The 18,801-nt window shown below is 34.2% G+C and overlaps 1 protein-coding gene across 1 annotated transcript in view; it reads right to left on the bottom strand.

Moving 5' to 3' along the window:
* Np (serine protease notopleural) overlaps positions 1–18,801 on the bottom strand; it is a 57,287-nt gene that overhangs the window by 2,503 nt on the left and 35,983 nt on the right. Inside the window, exons 5-8 of the mRNA XM_076132307.1 lie at positions 18,259–18,330; positions 10,427–10,610; positions 6,559–6,711; positions 91–206 (exon numbers count right to left, since the gene is read on the bottom strand). Of these exons, the coding sequence (XP_075988422.1) occupies positions 91–206; positions 6,559–6,711; positions 10,427–10,610; positions 18,259–18,330 (525 nt within the window). The remainder of the gene's footprint in view (positions 1–90; positions 207–6,558; positions 6,712–10,426; positions 10,611–18,258; positions 18,331–18,801) is intronic.

The raw sequence follows: 18,801 nt of genomic DNA, 5'->3' as shown, positions 1-18,801 counted from the left end.
TTGATAATCTTATTTAATTGGAGGGTAACACTAACACGAAAACGTGCTAATTATTATTAATCATATTTTAATTCAATAATAGTTTCTTACCGTCGAAGAGACGTCCCCATCCCGTGACGTAGGCAGTTTTACCGACGTAATCATCATCGTTATCAGGCACACACACTGGTAAGATGTTCGGCTGGAATGTCACCGGCTCGTAGAACCTGCAAAAAGGAAACATTTATTTATTAATTGAATGATTTGTGGTCAACCTAGTGTCAAAGTTGTTCAAACCCGAAGGTCTGTGACATGGATTAACGACTGTTATCTTAATTAATAACAACCGGGATCGACTTTTTACGTGCCCTCAGAAACACGGAGACGCCCAGTTCATACCACTAAGCGGTCGGCCATCTATAAAATGACCGCGCCAAGAGTTGAAGAACCCATAATAACGTTTACCGGTCGGCTCCTGTTACACTCTGCCTCCGTGGCGCGGTATTGGTGCAATCCACAAATAATTGTTTCAGGTCTGGTTGTACTTTGTGTCCGTTGTTTGCATGTTTGTAAGTCTTTTTAAACATAACATCACAGTCATTGTGGGTACAACTACGAAAATTTGTTATTCTCATTACATAATCTAAAAATAAATTTTCATATGGAAACACAATACCTAAACTTTTGAACGACATCTAATTGACACCTGAATGCACATTTGGAATATAAATACGACTTTATAACAAATATGTGGGAATTTCATGTTAAATTATACGAGACGTGACTTCACATAAAAAAATTGTAGACACTTTACTTTTATTCGGTTGTCAAGTAACAATTTATTGCTTTTTGTAATGATAAAAGACAATTTAACTGTTTCTGTGGCGCTGTTGGTAGTCCGACTGCTGGTCATGGGGTCTTAGATTCGAATCCCGGTTTAGGCAAAGTACTATATGAATCCTTTCTAATATAACTATATTAAAATATTCGTCAATTGTAGTCCGGAGTTTGGTAACGTGCCCGGCAAATGGCAGTAGGCTCGCCCCCTGTTATATTATGGGACTAATATTAAAGGCGAAATGTGAGTCTTTTTTCATAAACCTCTGCCTTCACCTTCGGTTATAACAGGCGTGATATTATGTATGTATGTTCAAAACATAAAATCTGTCCTGCTTTACTTAATTATATTGTTCCGGATCAAAAGATCAGAAGCTAAAAACATATGTTTTTAGGCCAAAATAAAATGAGTAGGTGTTCGGAATTTGATACGCTTGCAGTAGATTCGATTCCGTTACGTTAAGTGTTATATTTAATATCAAATCTGTTATTTTATCACTAATATTTAAAATAATTATGTGCTAGCCATTTTTGAGAATTTTGTGACTATATTATAGGGTTAGTTTGACGTCATGAATAGACTAATAAATATAAACTAAACTATAAAAAATCTAAAAAAATGAGTCACACAATGTCGATTAGGAATTGAATCTTTGACTTTTGAAAGCAAGTTATTGAGTTTATTATTGCTGAAAGATGAGTTTATCTATCTATATATATAAAACTCAAAGTTGACTGACTGACGAAGACGTCACATGGTAGAGTTTTCGTCCTAGATTTCATGATGAAGTCGTCACATGGTAGAATTTTCCTGGTAGATTTCGTGATGAAGACGTCTCATGGTAGAATTTCCCTCGTTGTTTTGGTCATGAAGACGTCACATGGTAGTCACATTTTCAATGGTAAAATTTTCCTGGTAGACTTCATGATGAAGACGCCACATGGTAGAATTTTCCTGGTAGATTGAATGATGAAGACGTCAATGGTAGAATTTTCCTGGTAGATTTCATGATGAAGACGCCACATGGTAGAATTTTCCTGGTAGATTGAATGATGAAGACGTCAATGGTAGAATTTTCCTGGTAGATTTCATGATGAAGACGTCACATGATAGAATTTTCACCTAGATTTCATGATGAAGACGTAACATGGTAGAATTTTCCTGGTAGATTTCATGATGAAGACGTCACATGGTAGAATTTTCACCTAGATTTCATGATGAAGACGTCACATGGTAGAATTTTCTTGGTAGATTTCATGATGAGGGCGTCACATGGTAGAATTTCCCTCCTAGATTTCATGATGAAGACGTCACATGGTAGAATTTCCTTCCTAGATTTCATGATGAAGACGTCACTTGGTAGAATTTTCCTAGTAGACTCCTTGATGAAGTCGTCATATGGTAGAATTTTCCTGGTAGATTTCATGCTGATGACGTCACATGGTAAAATTTTTCTCGGAGATTTCAAGATGAAGACGTCACATGGTAGAATTTTCCTAGTAGACTCCTTGATGAAGACGTCATATGGTAGAATTTTCCTGGTAGATTTCATGCTGATGACGTCACATGGTAAAATTTTTCTCGGAGATTTCAAGATGAAGACGTCACATGGTAGAATTTTCCTAGTAGACTCCTTGATGAAGACGTCATATGGTAGAATTTTCCTGGTAGATTTCATGCTGATGACGTCACATGGTAAAATTTTTCTCGGAGATTTCAAGATGAAGACGTCACATGGTAGAATTTTCAAGTTGGATACCTTGATGAAGACGCCACATGGTAGGCTTTTCCAGGTAGATAAATTTTGGATAAATATTCTTAAATAATATAATAATAATAAAGTGACCTAGATACACAATTATACTTTTTTCTACGGGAAACCTTTTCACGCGGACGCAGTCGCGGGCCGGAATAAGTTAAGAATAATTATTGAGCAGAAAGTAAAACATTCGGTCATGGTGGCCAGTTTTATTGGAACTAGCCATGACACATAACGAGAATATAGTTAGGTGAAATATGTCCTTCTGACCGATATTCGTACAAAGCTGTCAGTTGGCCAGTTTCATTAAAACTAGCCTAGGACTGCCTCCGTAGCGCAGTGGTTTAGGTCACCACGTCATTGCGGGAGGTCGTGGGTTAAAAAATATTTGTTCCATTGCGTCTGTTGTTTGTATGTTTGTAAAAGTCCCCGCGACCCAAGAGCAATTCTTAGTGCGGGTCTTTTATAAAAAAAAGCCACTGTGTTATGTGAAAATAGAATCAACAACAAATATTAAAGCATGTAAATAGCACATAATAATTTTTAATAGAAGTATAATTTTATTAAAAAAATATAAATACATTTTAATTCAAAACATTAAATCATATTTTTTTTTCAACATACCTAGTAAGCAAAACCGTAGGCGGAAGCTAGTTTACTACATAAAAACGTAAATATTAAAATAACAAATCATTATAATACCTAACTATGTATATTAATTATATTCATTTATTTGACTGCCTCTGTGGCGCAGTCGTTGTATCCGACTGCTGATCAAGAGGTCACACATACGATTCCCGGGCCGGGCACGGGACAAATTGTACGAACCCGAGGCAAGACACCAATGACTTTTCCAAGTTATGTGTGTATTAGAAATAATTATCACTTGTTCTAACGGTGAATGAAAACATTGTGATGGAACCTTGCATCCCTAAAATTTGTTTGATACATTTTTTGAGGGCAAGTCCCCAGCCAGCGTGGTGGATTCAAGACCTACCCTCTTCCTCGTTCGGGACCCCTTGCCCTGCAGTGGGACAGTAACGGGTCAAAAAAATCTCTATAGTAGCTTAGTAATGTGCGCTGTAGATAGTAAAAGGCTCGCCCCCTATTACATGGGACTAACATTGTTAATGGCGAAACATGGGTGTATTTTATACACCTCTGCCTACACCTTCGGGTATAACTGGCGTATTATTTATTATGTATGCAGTTATATATTTAAAATTATTTCTGTGACACTCCCGAGGTCAAATATGATATTTTTATTCCAACTTTTTATGAAATTTGACCGTAACGTCCATTACGTAAATGAATTTATAAAAATAGTTTCAATGTTTTGCCAATTAGTGATTTGTTTGTTTGTTTGCTAATGAGAGCAAAAAGTTATTTAGGTGTTAGGTCATACAAAACTTTTTTATATTTATTCTATAGCAGAAAAAATATTATTGATTAGGAATGTTGTATTTTTATATAATCTAACAACTTAGAAGAGAGTCTTTTGACCAAAGTTCGCAAATGGTAGAGATATACAACATTTAGAGCCTTCCCCCACTAGGACGCCATGGCGGCGTCGCTAGCTACGTATCCAAGCAGTTAATATTGAAATGTCACGTTACCACACCGTCGCCACGAGAATTAGGTAACATACATTTCAATATTAACTGCTTGGATACGTAGCCAGCGACGTCGCCATGGCGTCCGAGTGAGGCAGGGCTCTATGTGACTCACAGGCGGTCTTCTGATCTACGGTTCTTTGATACAGCTACCTTTGTCGGACTATACTGTCCAATAAGCCTTCCAACTATGTTGGAGTCGGCTTCCAGTCTCACCGGATGCAGCTGAATACCAGTATTTTACACGGAGCGACTGCCTATCGAACCTCCACAACCCAGTTACCTGGGTTATAACACGATACACATATTTTGATAGTAGTTTTAACACTCTATTGTGTAAACTGAACCTCATAAGGTCAAGAGCAGTGGCGAGTGACCGAATAGTTGCCGGAGCGACGCCTTTTATAAAAAGTGTGAGAAAAAATATAACATTGTTATTGGTTCTGTATTATTATAATGAAGAACTTTGTTTTATATTGAACAAGCTAACGTGTGGCTTTGTAAGCGTATACATTTTCAGCCCTATTTCGGTATGCTAAGGGTTGTTTTTTGGAAACAGTAGACAATATTTGATCCCAGTTCTTTAACTTATTTGTCAAGCTAAATAAAATCGTATTCGTTTCAGCAGTTTCCGCGAAATAGCGTAGAAGACTTTCGCATTTCTTATATTTGTGCTGATAAAGTTTTGCCTATGATTTTGTCTGCGTAGGATAGCTTCGTGTATGTAATAAATTTCTAATTTAGCTGTTTCCTACTAACCAAACGTAGGAACTTTCAAAACACGATTTGAAGTTTTGACGAAAGAATAGATTTTATTAATAAAGCTATGAATTTGAAAGTCAAAATTAAAATAGGCTATTATCCTGCTTATATTAGCTTAACGCTTAGCAAAAGCACAACTGTTTGCTTAAGCCAGGGAACTCTAAACTAATTCGTCGCAATGGTTGACGCGCTAACTGTTTTTGCACAAACTATATTCCGCTACCGAGACAGACAAAACATAAATTATATGATGACTTTATGGTCGTCTGTGGTCACTAATTATATCGTTATTATGTCGTAAAATACTAAAATATTAATTTATCATCGTACTTTTATTAATGCGAAAATTTGTGAGGATGGATAATAATAGATAATTAATGTGAAAGTTTGTCAATAGATGTAAGTTTGCTGCTCAATAATTCCAAAACTCCTGATCGGATTTTGACAAAATTTGGTACACGTATAGTTTATAACCTGTATTAACACATAATATACTTTTAGGCTGAGTTTTTTTTTACGTAGACGAACTCGCGGGCAATGGAATTATAAAAAACATTGAACCTATGACCAGACGTATGGATGTGAATGAAGCAAGGGAAGTTTGTAAGGATCATACTAACCCCCAGTTTCTGAGCACAGTTTTAACGGTAGTTTATCTATTCAATAGCGTTAAAAGTCATCTAAAAACAACGCTAAGGGGTAACAGGGTAAGTGGTGTTCTTTGGTCTCTGCCTACCTCTATGAGAATAAGGCTTAATACTTTAAAGTAGAATTCCTGGATAAAAATAAACGTAGAGGATTCGAATTTATCCTAATTTTGCAATTAATCATGGTAATTAAAATTAATTAAAAACGTGTTTTAGTGTGACACTTGTCATTTTTTATTTAGTTCATACTAAAACATGCCATGTGACAAAATAGTCTGTTTTTTATTGACCACAGAAACAAGTTCTTATAAGTTATGAGTCATTTGAAATAGCCCAAATTAATGGGTATTATTGTCAATGAGGTTTTGTTCTTTTATAGATTCTTTAAAGTTATAGTAGTCTAAGAAATAATGTATTTCTAGGAGGTCTATTATTAAAAAAGACAATTCTTTGAAATATCGTGACCATTGATCGAATGTACGTGCTTCCGTGAAATTGGTGATGAGGATTATCGTTGTTTTTTTTCTTCTTCTTATTAATAATACGTCATAGTTATTTAGAAAATCGCCTGTGGTCTCCCATGGCCAGTTTCTTTGAAATCAGTCAACTGTGCAGGACTTTGTTTATAGTGTCCAAGAATATACAAGCACACTTTCTTATCCCTGAACTCTCATAGTCCAATGGGACGGACAACCAACGCGACCAGTAAGAGGTCAGGCGTAGGCCCGACAGCTGACACGCTCTCGTAGGCGCAGAGGTTATCACAACTCCCTACTTTCGGACAATCACAGAAAATTTATTGGATTAGATTGAATCTCAATCCCTTTGTGTGGCATTTTCTTAAAAAGCCTAAGGAGTCAATGCGCTTCGGCTTTGTGATTAGTCCCAGTTAAGATCTTTTCATAAAGTCTGTAGAATAAAATAACCTAAAGAAAAATGTCAGTTAATTCTGTATCTTACCTTAACAAAGCCAGGTCATATTCAAACGTAGCTGGGTCGAAGTGTGGATGGCTGGCGACGATCTGCACTCTCCTCTCCACGAAGCCGTAGGGCTCGTCGCTCTGGGCCAGGTCGTGCTCTCCCAAACGGACTAGCAGCTCGGAGGGGGGGACGCTGGGGGGGAAAAGAACTAATTAAGACATTTGTAAGGCAAGGCATTTTTTTTTCAATTTCAGATGACACTCTAAGTTTAGTAACGTGTTTGGTGTATGGCAAACGCCCCCTGTTACATGGAACTTAAAATAGAAATGGCGAAACATTTTTTATATTATATTAGGTCGGAGAAAAAGTCTTTTCGCATTAAAGTATATATGAACTTGCAATAATATCTTTCTCTACACAAAAAAGCTCGATATTTGGGTACCTCACGAGCTCAGAAAGAAACCTAATGAACCGTGTACTCATTTGTGATTCTTGAAGCCAAAGAGATTTTATTACAAGTTCATACATACTATAATGTATTATGTTCGACTTTTGTTTTATATTTTCATGTAAGTCCATCCTTAAGCTGACTCCACCATAGATTGGAAGAAAGGCTTGGCTATATATCGATTACTAACAGACGGAAATCCGCTCCTAAGTAACTATCTAGTAATAAAACGCAAAATATGTTTGATGAAATCCTTAAAAACAATTGTTGAATATTATCCTCATAACGAATCAAATCCTAGACCTCACGTTCTACAGTCGCATTTACCACCACTGCATCACAAAGTCATTTTAAATACGCATTCAACCTTTTCTGTCAATAAATATGTCATATCAATCAATTCACGAGAATCGATTCGTCCTAACCACACAGCAAGAAATACAACAAAAAACATATTAAATTGACATTGGAAACAAATCAATAACATAGGTCATCTTAAGGAAAATAAATAATAAAAGATACATGTATGTAATTTTATATTGCAACTAGCTGACCCGAGCAACTTCGCTTGCGTCACATAAGAGGGAATGGGTCATAATTTTCCTTATCTTTGTTACATTTTTCGTTGCTGCTTCTCTTCTAATAGTCATAGCGTGATGTTATTTAGTCTAAAGCCTTCCCCAATAAACGGACCATTAAAAAAAAAAGATTTAATTTTGTTTAATTCGGACTAGTATTTCCTGAGTTTAGCGCGTTTAAACAAACAGTCAAACATATTTCATTGCTGCTCCACTTCTTTTACACATAGCGTAATGTTTTATATCCAATAGCCTTCCTTAATAAATAGACTATTCAGAACACCAATAACTTTTCAATTCGAAGCAGTAGTTCCTGATATAAACGCGTTCAAACAGACAAACTATTTAAGTATATATTTTTTGTATAGATGTGCAGTTTGCAATTAAATTGCAATGTAATTGTTATAATGAGCTTCTGAATGCCTTGAAGTAATGATAGAAATAAGATATAACTATGCTATACTTAAGACTGCCACTGTGGCTCAGTCCATAGTATATTCAACTGCTGATCATAAGGTCTCGAATTTTTTAGTTTCGGCATAAATACTATAATGGCGGAGAGCGCCCCAAGCAACTCAATATATAGGCTAATTTATAGAAAGACTATCCGCCCGCAGCCTTGCTCGCGTGAAATTTCGCCCTCTTCGAGGGAGAATTTGCAAAAATCCTCTCTAAGTACTCTTCTAAACTCTCTAAGAAATTTCCATATCAATTTTCAACTTTCTACGTTCAGTAGTTTTGGCTGAGCGATGTCCATCAGTCAGTCACTCAGTAACAGAAAAGATTTTCATAGAGGTATATTAATAAATCTACAATACCAGTTTCAAAGCGTATTGATGCGTGTCAGTTAACATATCTGACAAATAAAGTGACCGCTAATGTGTGAAAACAACTGTCAATATATATTTTTTACTCAATAGTTTTTATAAAAGATATAAAAGGGTATAGTACTAAAAAAATGCATTATCCATAATGCATAGAAAACCACAAAGGTTTTTCTAAGGACGCAAATTTGTCGAGTCATACGAAGATTGACATCTAGAGGGCTTTCAATATCTTTCATGATTTTCCTCTTGTAAACAATGACATGATGTGTATGTATGTTTGTCCCATTTTAACTATAAAACTGCTAAATTAATTAAAATACATCTACTTTTGTGGCTTACTCTTCAGGCTGTATACACATAGATAGGTATATAAAATCACATATCTTCCCATTAAAAAAAAATCCCATTAGATAATTTAACATCACATTGCCGGACCCGAGTATGGGCTATGTGATAGATAGTCGCGTATACTCGTACTAAAAAGGTTATTATGTATGTATGTCAAAAAAAAATAAATATAAATGACATGTTTCCTTGAAAAATATTACTCATTTGAACAATAAGTTACACACATCGTGACTGTCATACCCTAAGGTATAGGCAGAGGTGTATGAAATACGCACGTTTTCGTCAATTATTATTGCCATATACCAGAGACGTTATAAAACTCCGGGCTACTATTTAGAAATCGATACTAATATTATAAATGCGAAAGTAACTCTGTCTGTCTGTCTGCTACTCAATCACGCCTAAACTACTGAACCAATTTCCATGAAATTTGGTATGGAGATATTTTGATACCGGAGAAAGGACATAGGCTATATATATTATGTATCATCACGCTACGACCAAAAGGAGCAGAGTACCAGTAATAAATGTTACAAAAACGGGGAAAAATTTCACCCATTCTTATTGGACGCAAGCGAAGTTGCGCGGGTTAGCTAGTATTCCATAAAAGACTAATAGCCGGGTATTATACAGATACACTTTCCCCGTTTATCGAAGTCGGGGCCTTGTCATCAGCCAGTCGGTTACACTACCACTCGGACTACAAAGCAGTCACAATGCGTGTCAAAAAAAATAGATTTCCTTGAAAAATATTACTCATTTTGAACAATAAATTATGTAAATGAATTTAAAAATGACAGAAATAAGCTCTTTGTGTTACCATGTCTAATATATATCAATGAAGATACAGGAAATGATTTAAATACTCATTGTTTTATTATTCTTTTGTATATATTTTTGAGAACTGTTATTGTTCATTATTTTCGTAGTAATATGGTTTGAATTGTAGTTTAAAAAACGGCCTACTGTGGGGTCTAAAGTTCGATTACATGTAAAGGTAAACATTATCCCACTGGTGGACTATGCCCATGCGAATATCCCATCAGAAAACAGACAAACCCAGTAGCATTTTGCCTAACTCAGGTATCAAATTCTAGACTTCGTGATCAGCATTCGCCAAACTAATGATTCGGATATTAGTGTAATTTTAAAATTACGAAACAGTATACTAATTTAAAGCTTACTTTTTGACTAAAAGATCTAATCATTTCTATTTGCACTCAGGGCTTCTGATTTCAGCAAGCATTTTTACAGGTAGAGGTGTATGAAATACACAATCGATTCGTAGTAGGGTAGATAGTTCTATGTTAGAGTCTCTCCGAACGCAGCTGAATAATGTATTTTACATGAAGCGACTACCTATCTGACCTCCACAACCCACGTTACATTGTGGGTTCCGGCTGTCATTTTCGAAGATCTTTGGAAATCATAAACAGTAGACAGAAGCTAGAAAGTCTGACAACCAGTCTTACCAAAGGGTATCGTGTTATTGTGGAGGTCAGATAGGCAGTCGCTTCATGTAAAACACTGGTATACAGCTGCATCCAGTGAGACTGGAAGCCGACTCCGACATAGTTTGGAAGAAAGGTTAAGCGATGAGAAATATTTGTCACTAGCTCTAACGATGAAGGAAAACATCGTGATAAACTTTACATGCCTAAAATTTGTAGGAATCTTATAAAATATGTTAACTTAAAAATACTCACTGTTCAACACAATGCGCGGCAGTAATGGCCCAATTTTCGTTCAGCAGCGCCGCCCCGCACTTGTGCAAGTACGTTGAGGTCCTGTACTGTCGCAGGGAGATCTGCCACGGCCATTGTCCGAAGCCAGACTTGGTCCCGCCGACGATACGCCCGGTAGGAGCCTGCCATAACCTCCGACCACAAACTGCCAGCAGCAACAAGGTTGAATTTAATATCATTTTCAATTTAAAACATTAACTTTTTAAATAATTGTTTTTTTATTCAAACGTGGCGTCACTTGGTTTAGATTTGAATTTAGAATGAGTGAATGTTTTGTCTTTTTTTGTGTTGTTAAGATTTGATTTTAGAATGAGTGAATGATTCGAATGTCTTTATGATTTTTTATGTTATTTTTTTTTATTTTGTTACGTTTTTATATTTTATTTTTAATTTGATTGAGTCTATGAAGCACGGATTTAATTTTTAAACTAGATATTTTTTGTTTTATTAATAGTTTAGACGTGCGTATCAATAATTAGATTAATAGGTTTATAGCTAGATTAATTGCTTTACAGTATATTTTATTTATTTACGATCAGAACAGTAGTGGACTTATTCCGGTTTTAGATTGAAACTATTTTTATTTTCAAACTTATCTCGGTAATCCTTCACTGTCTTTTATAAAACAGTATTCTTTAAATACGCAAGAGGTTAATGTACTCGCTTCCTTAGATTATAATCTGTATGCGTTGCAAAAACTGTACGACTCAAACGGAAAAATATTTCGAAAATTAATGTAAAATTACACTATAATATTAAAAGTTCGTATTCACTTAAACATATGAGGATCTTTGCGCAATCTTTGGTGATAAAAAAATGAGTTTTCAAATCAGTTTTTTTTATTCGGTTTGGTTTTTGTGCAATAAAATTTGAAGGTTCTGCAACTGGTCCTCATTAAAGTTTTTGCTTTAAAACTCAGCAAAAAGTTAATGTTACCTAAACTGATTTAGCACTAACGTATGGTAATAATATGTAGAATTTAAATTACCAAACGATTTTAGTAAAATAATTATTTAATTCGAATCTAGGAACTATTAAAATTAAATAAATCGAAAATTTCTTTAAAAATTCACACGATTTGACGTTTAAATGTTTTTTTTAATTCACTTTTTTAATTCTGTGCGCTTCACTAATCCACTTCTCGAATGCATTTATCCTCGAACTCCCATGACATTTTTATTTTTTATAAACGGATACACGATCTCATTTAAAAACCTCTTTGGCATTCTGCCTTACACAAAAAAAGTTAAGTTTAACTTTGAAACAACTTGATTTTCATTTCAAAATATTTATTAATCACAAATAATGCACTTTTTATTCCGTATTTAATTTTAAAATATACAAAATGCACTTTTAATTTCGTATTATTATTAAAAATATCCACAATGCACTATAATTTCTAACTTAATTTTAAAATGCACTTTTAATTTTGCATTATTTATTTAAAATATCCACAATGCACATAAATTTCCAATTTAATTAGAAGAATGATTTAATGTTTTTAATGTCCAAAAAGCACTTTAATTTCCAATATAACTAGTAAAATGTCCGTATTATCACTTAATAATCATTAAAATAGCACTATAATTTTAAAAACACGTCTATTTAAACGTTTTTTTTTCTATAATGTCAACGCAAAAGCCACAATTATTTGTCCTTGCGCTCGCCTTGGCCGTGGCGTGCGGTCGCCTCGCGCGCAAACCTTTGTTTGAACATCGAACAGTTTCATTACTTTTTTTATTTTTGTTTATACAATATGGAGGTCTTTAACCCGATGCTATTTCCGAACGAGTGACTTATTTTTTTAATAAAAAATGAAAGTTACGCTTTTTTTATTAATTACTTGTTGACGCCGGATTCGCTTACGTAAATTGGGAGAAATAAAAACTGACTTTCATGCCCTTCGTCGTGTTTCAACCGCTTAGGGGAGGATTTTTCAAAAAAACTGAAATACGCGTATCTTTATTTAAAAAATCCTAAATATGAAGTTTCAAGCTTCTAGCTCCAAAAATGAATGGATTTCCATATAAACTTTGATTCCCTTTTTTAACCCCTTTGGGGATACTAAAAATTAATATTGTAGGGGGTTTCTACTTCATAAAAGGCACTCGTCATGTTTCTAACTTTTATAGTTAAGGCTGTGCGATGATTGCCCGTTCGGAATTTCACCCTCATTGGGAGGGAATTTCGACAAATCCTCTCTTAGTGCTCCTCTACTCTTCTAAGCCCAGTAGTTTCGGCTGTGCGTTGTCCATCAGTCAGTCAGTAACGGAAGAGTTTTATATATTAAGATTACTAGTTGACCCGGCAAAAGTAGTCGTGCCATATAAATAACAAAAAGTGTCACTTAGAGCTATGAAAAATAGATGTTGGCCGATTCTCAGACTTACTCAATATGCTCACAAAATTTCATGAGAATCGGTCAAGCCGTTTCGGAGGAGTACGGTAACTAACATTGTGACATGGAAATTTTATATATAAGATATTATAAACTTTTATTACTTGTTTTTTTTGCTGTGATATTTAAAATACGGTACAGGCGCCTGAATTCTTTGCTATTAATCGCACATATTTATTATTTTATCTTATATCATTAATTAGTTAATTGAGGTCATAGAACGGAAAGCGAATCTTTATTTGAGGATGTTTTTATTAAGATCGGAATGTTCTACGGTGTTCTAGAACACGATTAATTGAATTGAATTTACTTTCAATTTTCATAATAATCATTTAAAAAAATTAATAATAAATAAATCTATACTAATATTATAAAGCTTTGTTTGTTTGTTTGAGTTCGCTAGTCTCAGAAACTAATAGCCCGATTTGAAAAATTCTTTCAGTGTTAGATGGCCCATTTATCGACGAAGGCTATAGGACCAATAGGAGAGGTGTACCAGTAAAAAATGTTACAAAAACGGGGAAAATTATGACCCATTCTCTCTCTGCGTTCGTTACTACTCTGCTCCTTCAGATTTATAATATTAGTATAGATTAGTATAGATAAGCCAATAGATTCATAGGTTACATTTTAAGATAGGAATAGACTAGATTATACAAATATTTGACATTGCTCTAAGTTATCAAAAACCAGTTTTAGTTTTGTTATACTCTAAGTAAAGGATTGTTCTGTCGTTATCTTAAAAACTTTATTTTATTTACTAAAGTGTTATTTGCGCTTTATTTGTAGAGGTTCTCAAAAGTTTAGAATACTTATTTAAATAGTGATAAATAATATCACTAGCTGACGCACGCAGCTTCCCTAGCATACTATAAGTTTTAATTGATTAGTATTACAGTTGCAAGGGGGAAAATTTTAAATTTTAAACTTAATTTGGTACTGGTATTATTTTATTATGGGGGAGGCCTTTGCCCAGCAGTGGGACAATACAGGCTCATTACAATAATAATATTATTTGGTACTGGGTCTGGGTCACCTATATCCATGCAAAATTTTATCAAAATCGGCTGAGCTATTTAGCCGTGATAGCGTAACAGACAGAAAGACTCAACTTACATATGTAAGTTAGTGTCATGTAATAGATTTATAAAACATCGCGATGCAACCTTGCATGCCTGAGAGTTGTTTAACCCATTTCTTGAGAGCATGCAAAGTCCCTTACCCGCATTTCACCAGTGTGGTGGACTCAAGGCCTAAACCCTCCCACAATTTGACAGCCGCAGTGGTTAATGCGGTAGCCACGCCGCTACCAGTGCCGGGAGGTCGTGGGTTCCAATCCCATACGAAACTAATATTTTTATGATCCTCAGATAATAGTTTCGGGTCTGGTTGTACTTTGTGTCCGTTATTTGTATGTTTGTAAAAGCCGTCTATTTATTTTCATATTTCAGTGTGCGTTAAATGTCATCGGCCGAGTTTGTAACAGCCATCTTAAATGATATAGTATGATAAGCCCTTTCCTCTTGTGTTAGTTATTCGGTAGTAATCTATACTAATATTATAATCTATACTTAATATTATAAAGCTGAAGAGTCTGTTTGTTTGAACGCGCTAATCTCAGGAACTACTGGTCCGATTTGAAAAAATCAGTTCTTTCAGTGTTAGATAGCCCATTTATCGAGGAAGACTATAGGCTATATATCATCACGCTACGACCAATAGGAGCAGAGTACCAGTGAAAAATGTTACAAAAACGGGGAAAATTATGTCTCTCTTATATGACGCAAGCGAAGTTGCGCGGGTCAGCTAGTCTATACTAATATTATAAAGCTGAAGAGTTTGTTTGTTTGTTTGAACGCGCTAATCTCAGGAACTACTGGTCCGATTAGAAAAATTCTTTCAGTGTTAGATAGACCATTTATCGAGGAAAGCTATAGGCTATATATCATCACGGTAGGACTAAAAGGAGCAGAGAAGCAATAAAAAATGTTACAAAAACGGGGAAAATTTTGACCCATTCTCTTATGTGACGCAAGCGAAGTTGCGCGCGGGTCATCTAGTGGATTAAAAAATGCTAAGTTATCAGCCTTATAGTTTAACCATAGAGATTTATTTTTACTCTCGTGTCATACTGTAATCTTTCGTGACAGCTGGCTAACCTACAAACATTGTCATGTTCGTCAACTTCTAATGATTTAACGACTGACAGTGACAAATTAATTAATCACCCATTGTCTCCAACAAATCCAATTAACGAATTAATATCTACAATTGTTGTTTCATCAATATTTCATGAGAATAATTGCTGAATACAAATTGTAAGGATATTATTTCGTGACACGCGAAAGAGAGATGAATTGTTAAACTGACAAAGTGTTATTAGTCTTTATCCAATTTACATTGGATTATATTTTTATGCCATATTTATTTATTCATCTAAGGGTAACTATTCTCAATGATAATTTCCTCCTGGCCAGTATTTGGCTATGATGGCTAGTTTTATTGATACCAGCTAACTGTGCAGGACTTTGTTTATATTGTCCAAGTGTGTGCACAATACAATACATAGGTACACTCTCTATCCCTTTACTTCACTACATAATTATATTATACACTCTCATAGTCTGGCGGGATTGCTGAACCGACACGACTAGTGAAAGGTCAGGCGCAGGACCTTTACGTGCTCTCCGAAGCACGGACCTCAAATTCCTAGCTCTAAATTTCTGAGAAAATACTTTTTGGCCTGACCCGGGATTCAAACCCGAGACTTCTCTACATGGGCAACGGTAAAATGTGTATGTATTTCATACACTTCTGCCTAAATCTACAAGCATAACTGGCATTATATTATGTAAGTATGTTTGTATGAATTATTACTTAAGGATCTTCTAGGGCTCCTGGATAAGTGCCGGATAACTTATCCCATTGTTAAAGTGACAGGTATGAAACAACTAAACACATACGGTATTTAGTATTTATAGCGTAGCCAGTATGTGCCATTTATGTGTTCAATAATAAATAATAACTTTTTGTTTTCAACCTTTAAAAGACAGATAAAAAAGTTAATTATGATTGTTATGTAATTTCGATGTTGTTCATTGATTTACTCAAAGTTTCTTCCGTATAAATGGTATTATTATATTATGAGTTATTGCTAATGTCTTAATTTATTATCTAGATCTTAATTTACTGACTAGATCATATCTGGATGCCAACGCCCCACTAATAGTTAAATGGCTAGTTGTATTTTAAAAAATATTGTGTACTAGCTGACCCCGCAAATTAACAGCCGAGTTTTAATAAATTAATAATTCATATTTATTAGTTAAAACCTTTTCTCTACACAAAAAAGCTCGATATTTGGGTACCTCACGAGCTCACTGAAAGAAACCTAATGAACCGTGTACTCATTTGTGATTCTTGAAGCCAAAGAGATTTTATTACAAGTTCATACATACAATAATGCGAAAAGACCCTTTCCCTGACCTAATATTTCTTTCTTTTTTTTCTCCGTAAGAACCCCGTACTTCAAAGAATGTTACAAAAAAATAATTATTGAAATCGGTCCAGCGTCACGTGCCTTGGCGTAACCAAAAGAAATTTATCCTCCTTACAACTATCTATCTTTACAGGTTTGTACCCAATGCGACAGTGCGGCATATCCATAAATGTAATTTAGCCTAAATCTATACTAATATTATAAAGCTGAAGAGTTTGTTTGTTTGTTTGTTTGTTTGAACGCGCTAATCTCAGGAACTACTGGTCCTATTTGAAAACATATTTCAGTGTTAGATAGTCCATTTATCGAGAAAGGCTAAAGGCTATATATCATTACGCTACGACCAATAGGAGCAGAGTAGCAATAAAAAATGTTACAAAAACAGGAAAATGTTTGACCTATTCTCCCTTATGTGACCCAAACGAAGTTACGCGGGTCAGTTGGCTAATAATAAAATGAATAATTTTACTATGACTTCTTAACTAATTGCATTTTTTTATATAAATCTTATTAGACTTTATTTAAACCTCTGGATTCAAAAGAAAACCCCGTTTTATCGGTACACTAGTAGTCAACTGAGATACGTGATAAGCCTACACGTATATTTCCCCATAGAAACAGCTTAACTCTTGAATGGACAGACAGATACAACAATGGAGGCAACACACGGCCACAATGGCGGGCGAGTAATCATTGTACTTAATAATCGGACAATTACTTTATATGTATGGACACCATGACTGAAGTTGTTAATGGGAATTTCCACAAAGAATATCTGATGCTTAAATTACAAGACCCTATTGAATATGATCTTTAAATTCAATAACGCGATTTTCTACCACTGTAGACGAGTGGACCAACTTTGTATTAAAAGTTGATCAGCGCCCCCAGCGAGTGCCGTAGGAACTATATTTTAAAAGTACATTTTAAATGTCAAATTGTGTGATATTGATGTACTTAGACAACACTGTAGAAAATCATTTGTATAAGATAAGTATTCATCATAGATCATTTGTGTAATGTAATATATTTTAAGCAAAAAGGCTAAAGCAAAAAAATCTTTTAAACCGTATTGTTCAGTCAAAAAAATACTATAAGTATATTTAAATACTAAAGTATATTGGAACGTAATTTTCAGGTGAATATATTTGCATTATCTTGTCACTCAAAATTTTGTTTTGAAGTTAGTTCATCTCATATCCTAGATCTTTTACACAAAAATTTGGGTAAAGAGATAAAAATGTCCTAGTTTTATCATAACGTATGGTCAACCTACAGTCACACAAACTTCCTAGTTGTAATGAAGCTGTCTGTTCGTCTGTCCCTACATCATCTCAGTTACGTAACATAATTACATCTATTGTTTTAACAGCTGATCATTTGTATACAAACTCGTTAGTCATTTTTTTATTTTTTTGTAGTGACAACAATTATGATTTAATTACGGTATTTTTTTTCTTAAATATGTGGAAGATATCATTGCATTGTCTTTTGGTTCGAATTAATTTGAATTGTGGATTGTTCGGTTTTCCTTTATATGTATATTTTGACAATAATTAATTTTATTTTATAAGCAAATTGATTGGTGATATTAATAAATAAAGGTAAATTGTGTTTTAGGTTTTTTCACAAGTATTCGTTTTCAATTAACGTGTGATTTTAAAATCAATTCTAACAATATAAATAAAAATTCGGGTCGATTGAATTTTGAAGCAATTTGTTAATATTTTATTAGTTTATTTTATAAGGGACTATTAATTAAATACGTGGCTTTTTAAAATTGATATGTTGAGACATTTTGTTTTAAAGATTTAAGCCACCAAAATTTATGGACGATTTACATAGTGTTCAGAAAGTATATATTATTATAATAAATAAAAAAGGGTTTGTTCTCACCGTTCTTGTAGTCGGACATGTTGACGACTTCAGTCGTTGTTTCAGGAGCTAACGTAGTGGTGCTGATGTCATCTGAAAATTAACACATACATGATTATTATACAGTATTTTGAGGTTTTTATTAAATGTTGTAACAAAATTACTTTAAAGAGATATTTTTCTTCCAGATAGGTACCTATGTATCGATGCGTGTGAAATAGGGATGATGACTGATTTTGTTTTTCAGTCCATCCATAGATTATGAAAAATAATTACAAACGTATTTGTAATTTTTGTGCATAATCAAATTATTACCGCGATACATTGAGTTGAAAAGTCGCATGACGTCACGTTAGAGTACAAAATGTACAACACCGTGTCGTCACTAGTAGTAGTAAGTAAGTTACTTTATTGGTTGTTAATGGAAAAAAAATACTTGTCTAATATTTTAAATTATCTGACTGGCGGATTAATTATAATTTATGTTTTGTTACCTTGGAAACATCCCTATTACTGACACTCAATTATTGATCTTACGATATAACAAAAGGAGAAATATATTCA

This window comes from Anticarsia gemmatalis, chromosome 27, assembly GCF_050436995.1.
Source record: "Anticarsia gemmatalis isolate Benzon Research Colony breed Stoneville strain chromosome 27, ilAntGemm2 primary, whole genome shotgun sequence".
Classification (NCBI taxonomy): Eukaryota; Metazoa; Arthropoda; class Insecta; order Lepidoptera; family Erebidae; genus Anticarsia; species Anticarsia gemmatalis.
The sequence above is the reverse complement of the archived record's forward strand: the minus strand, read 5'-3'. Positions and strand labels throughout refer to the sequence as shown.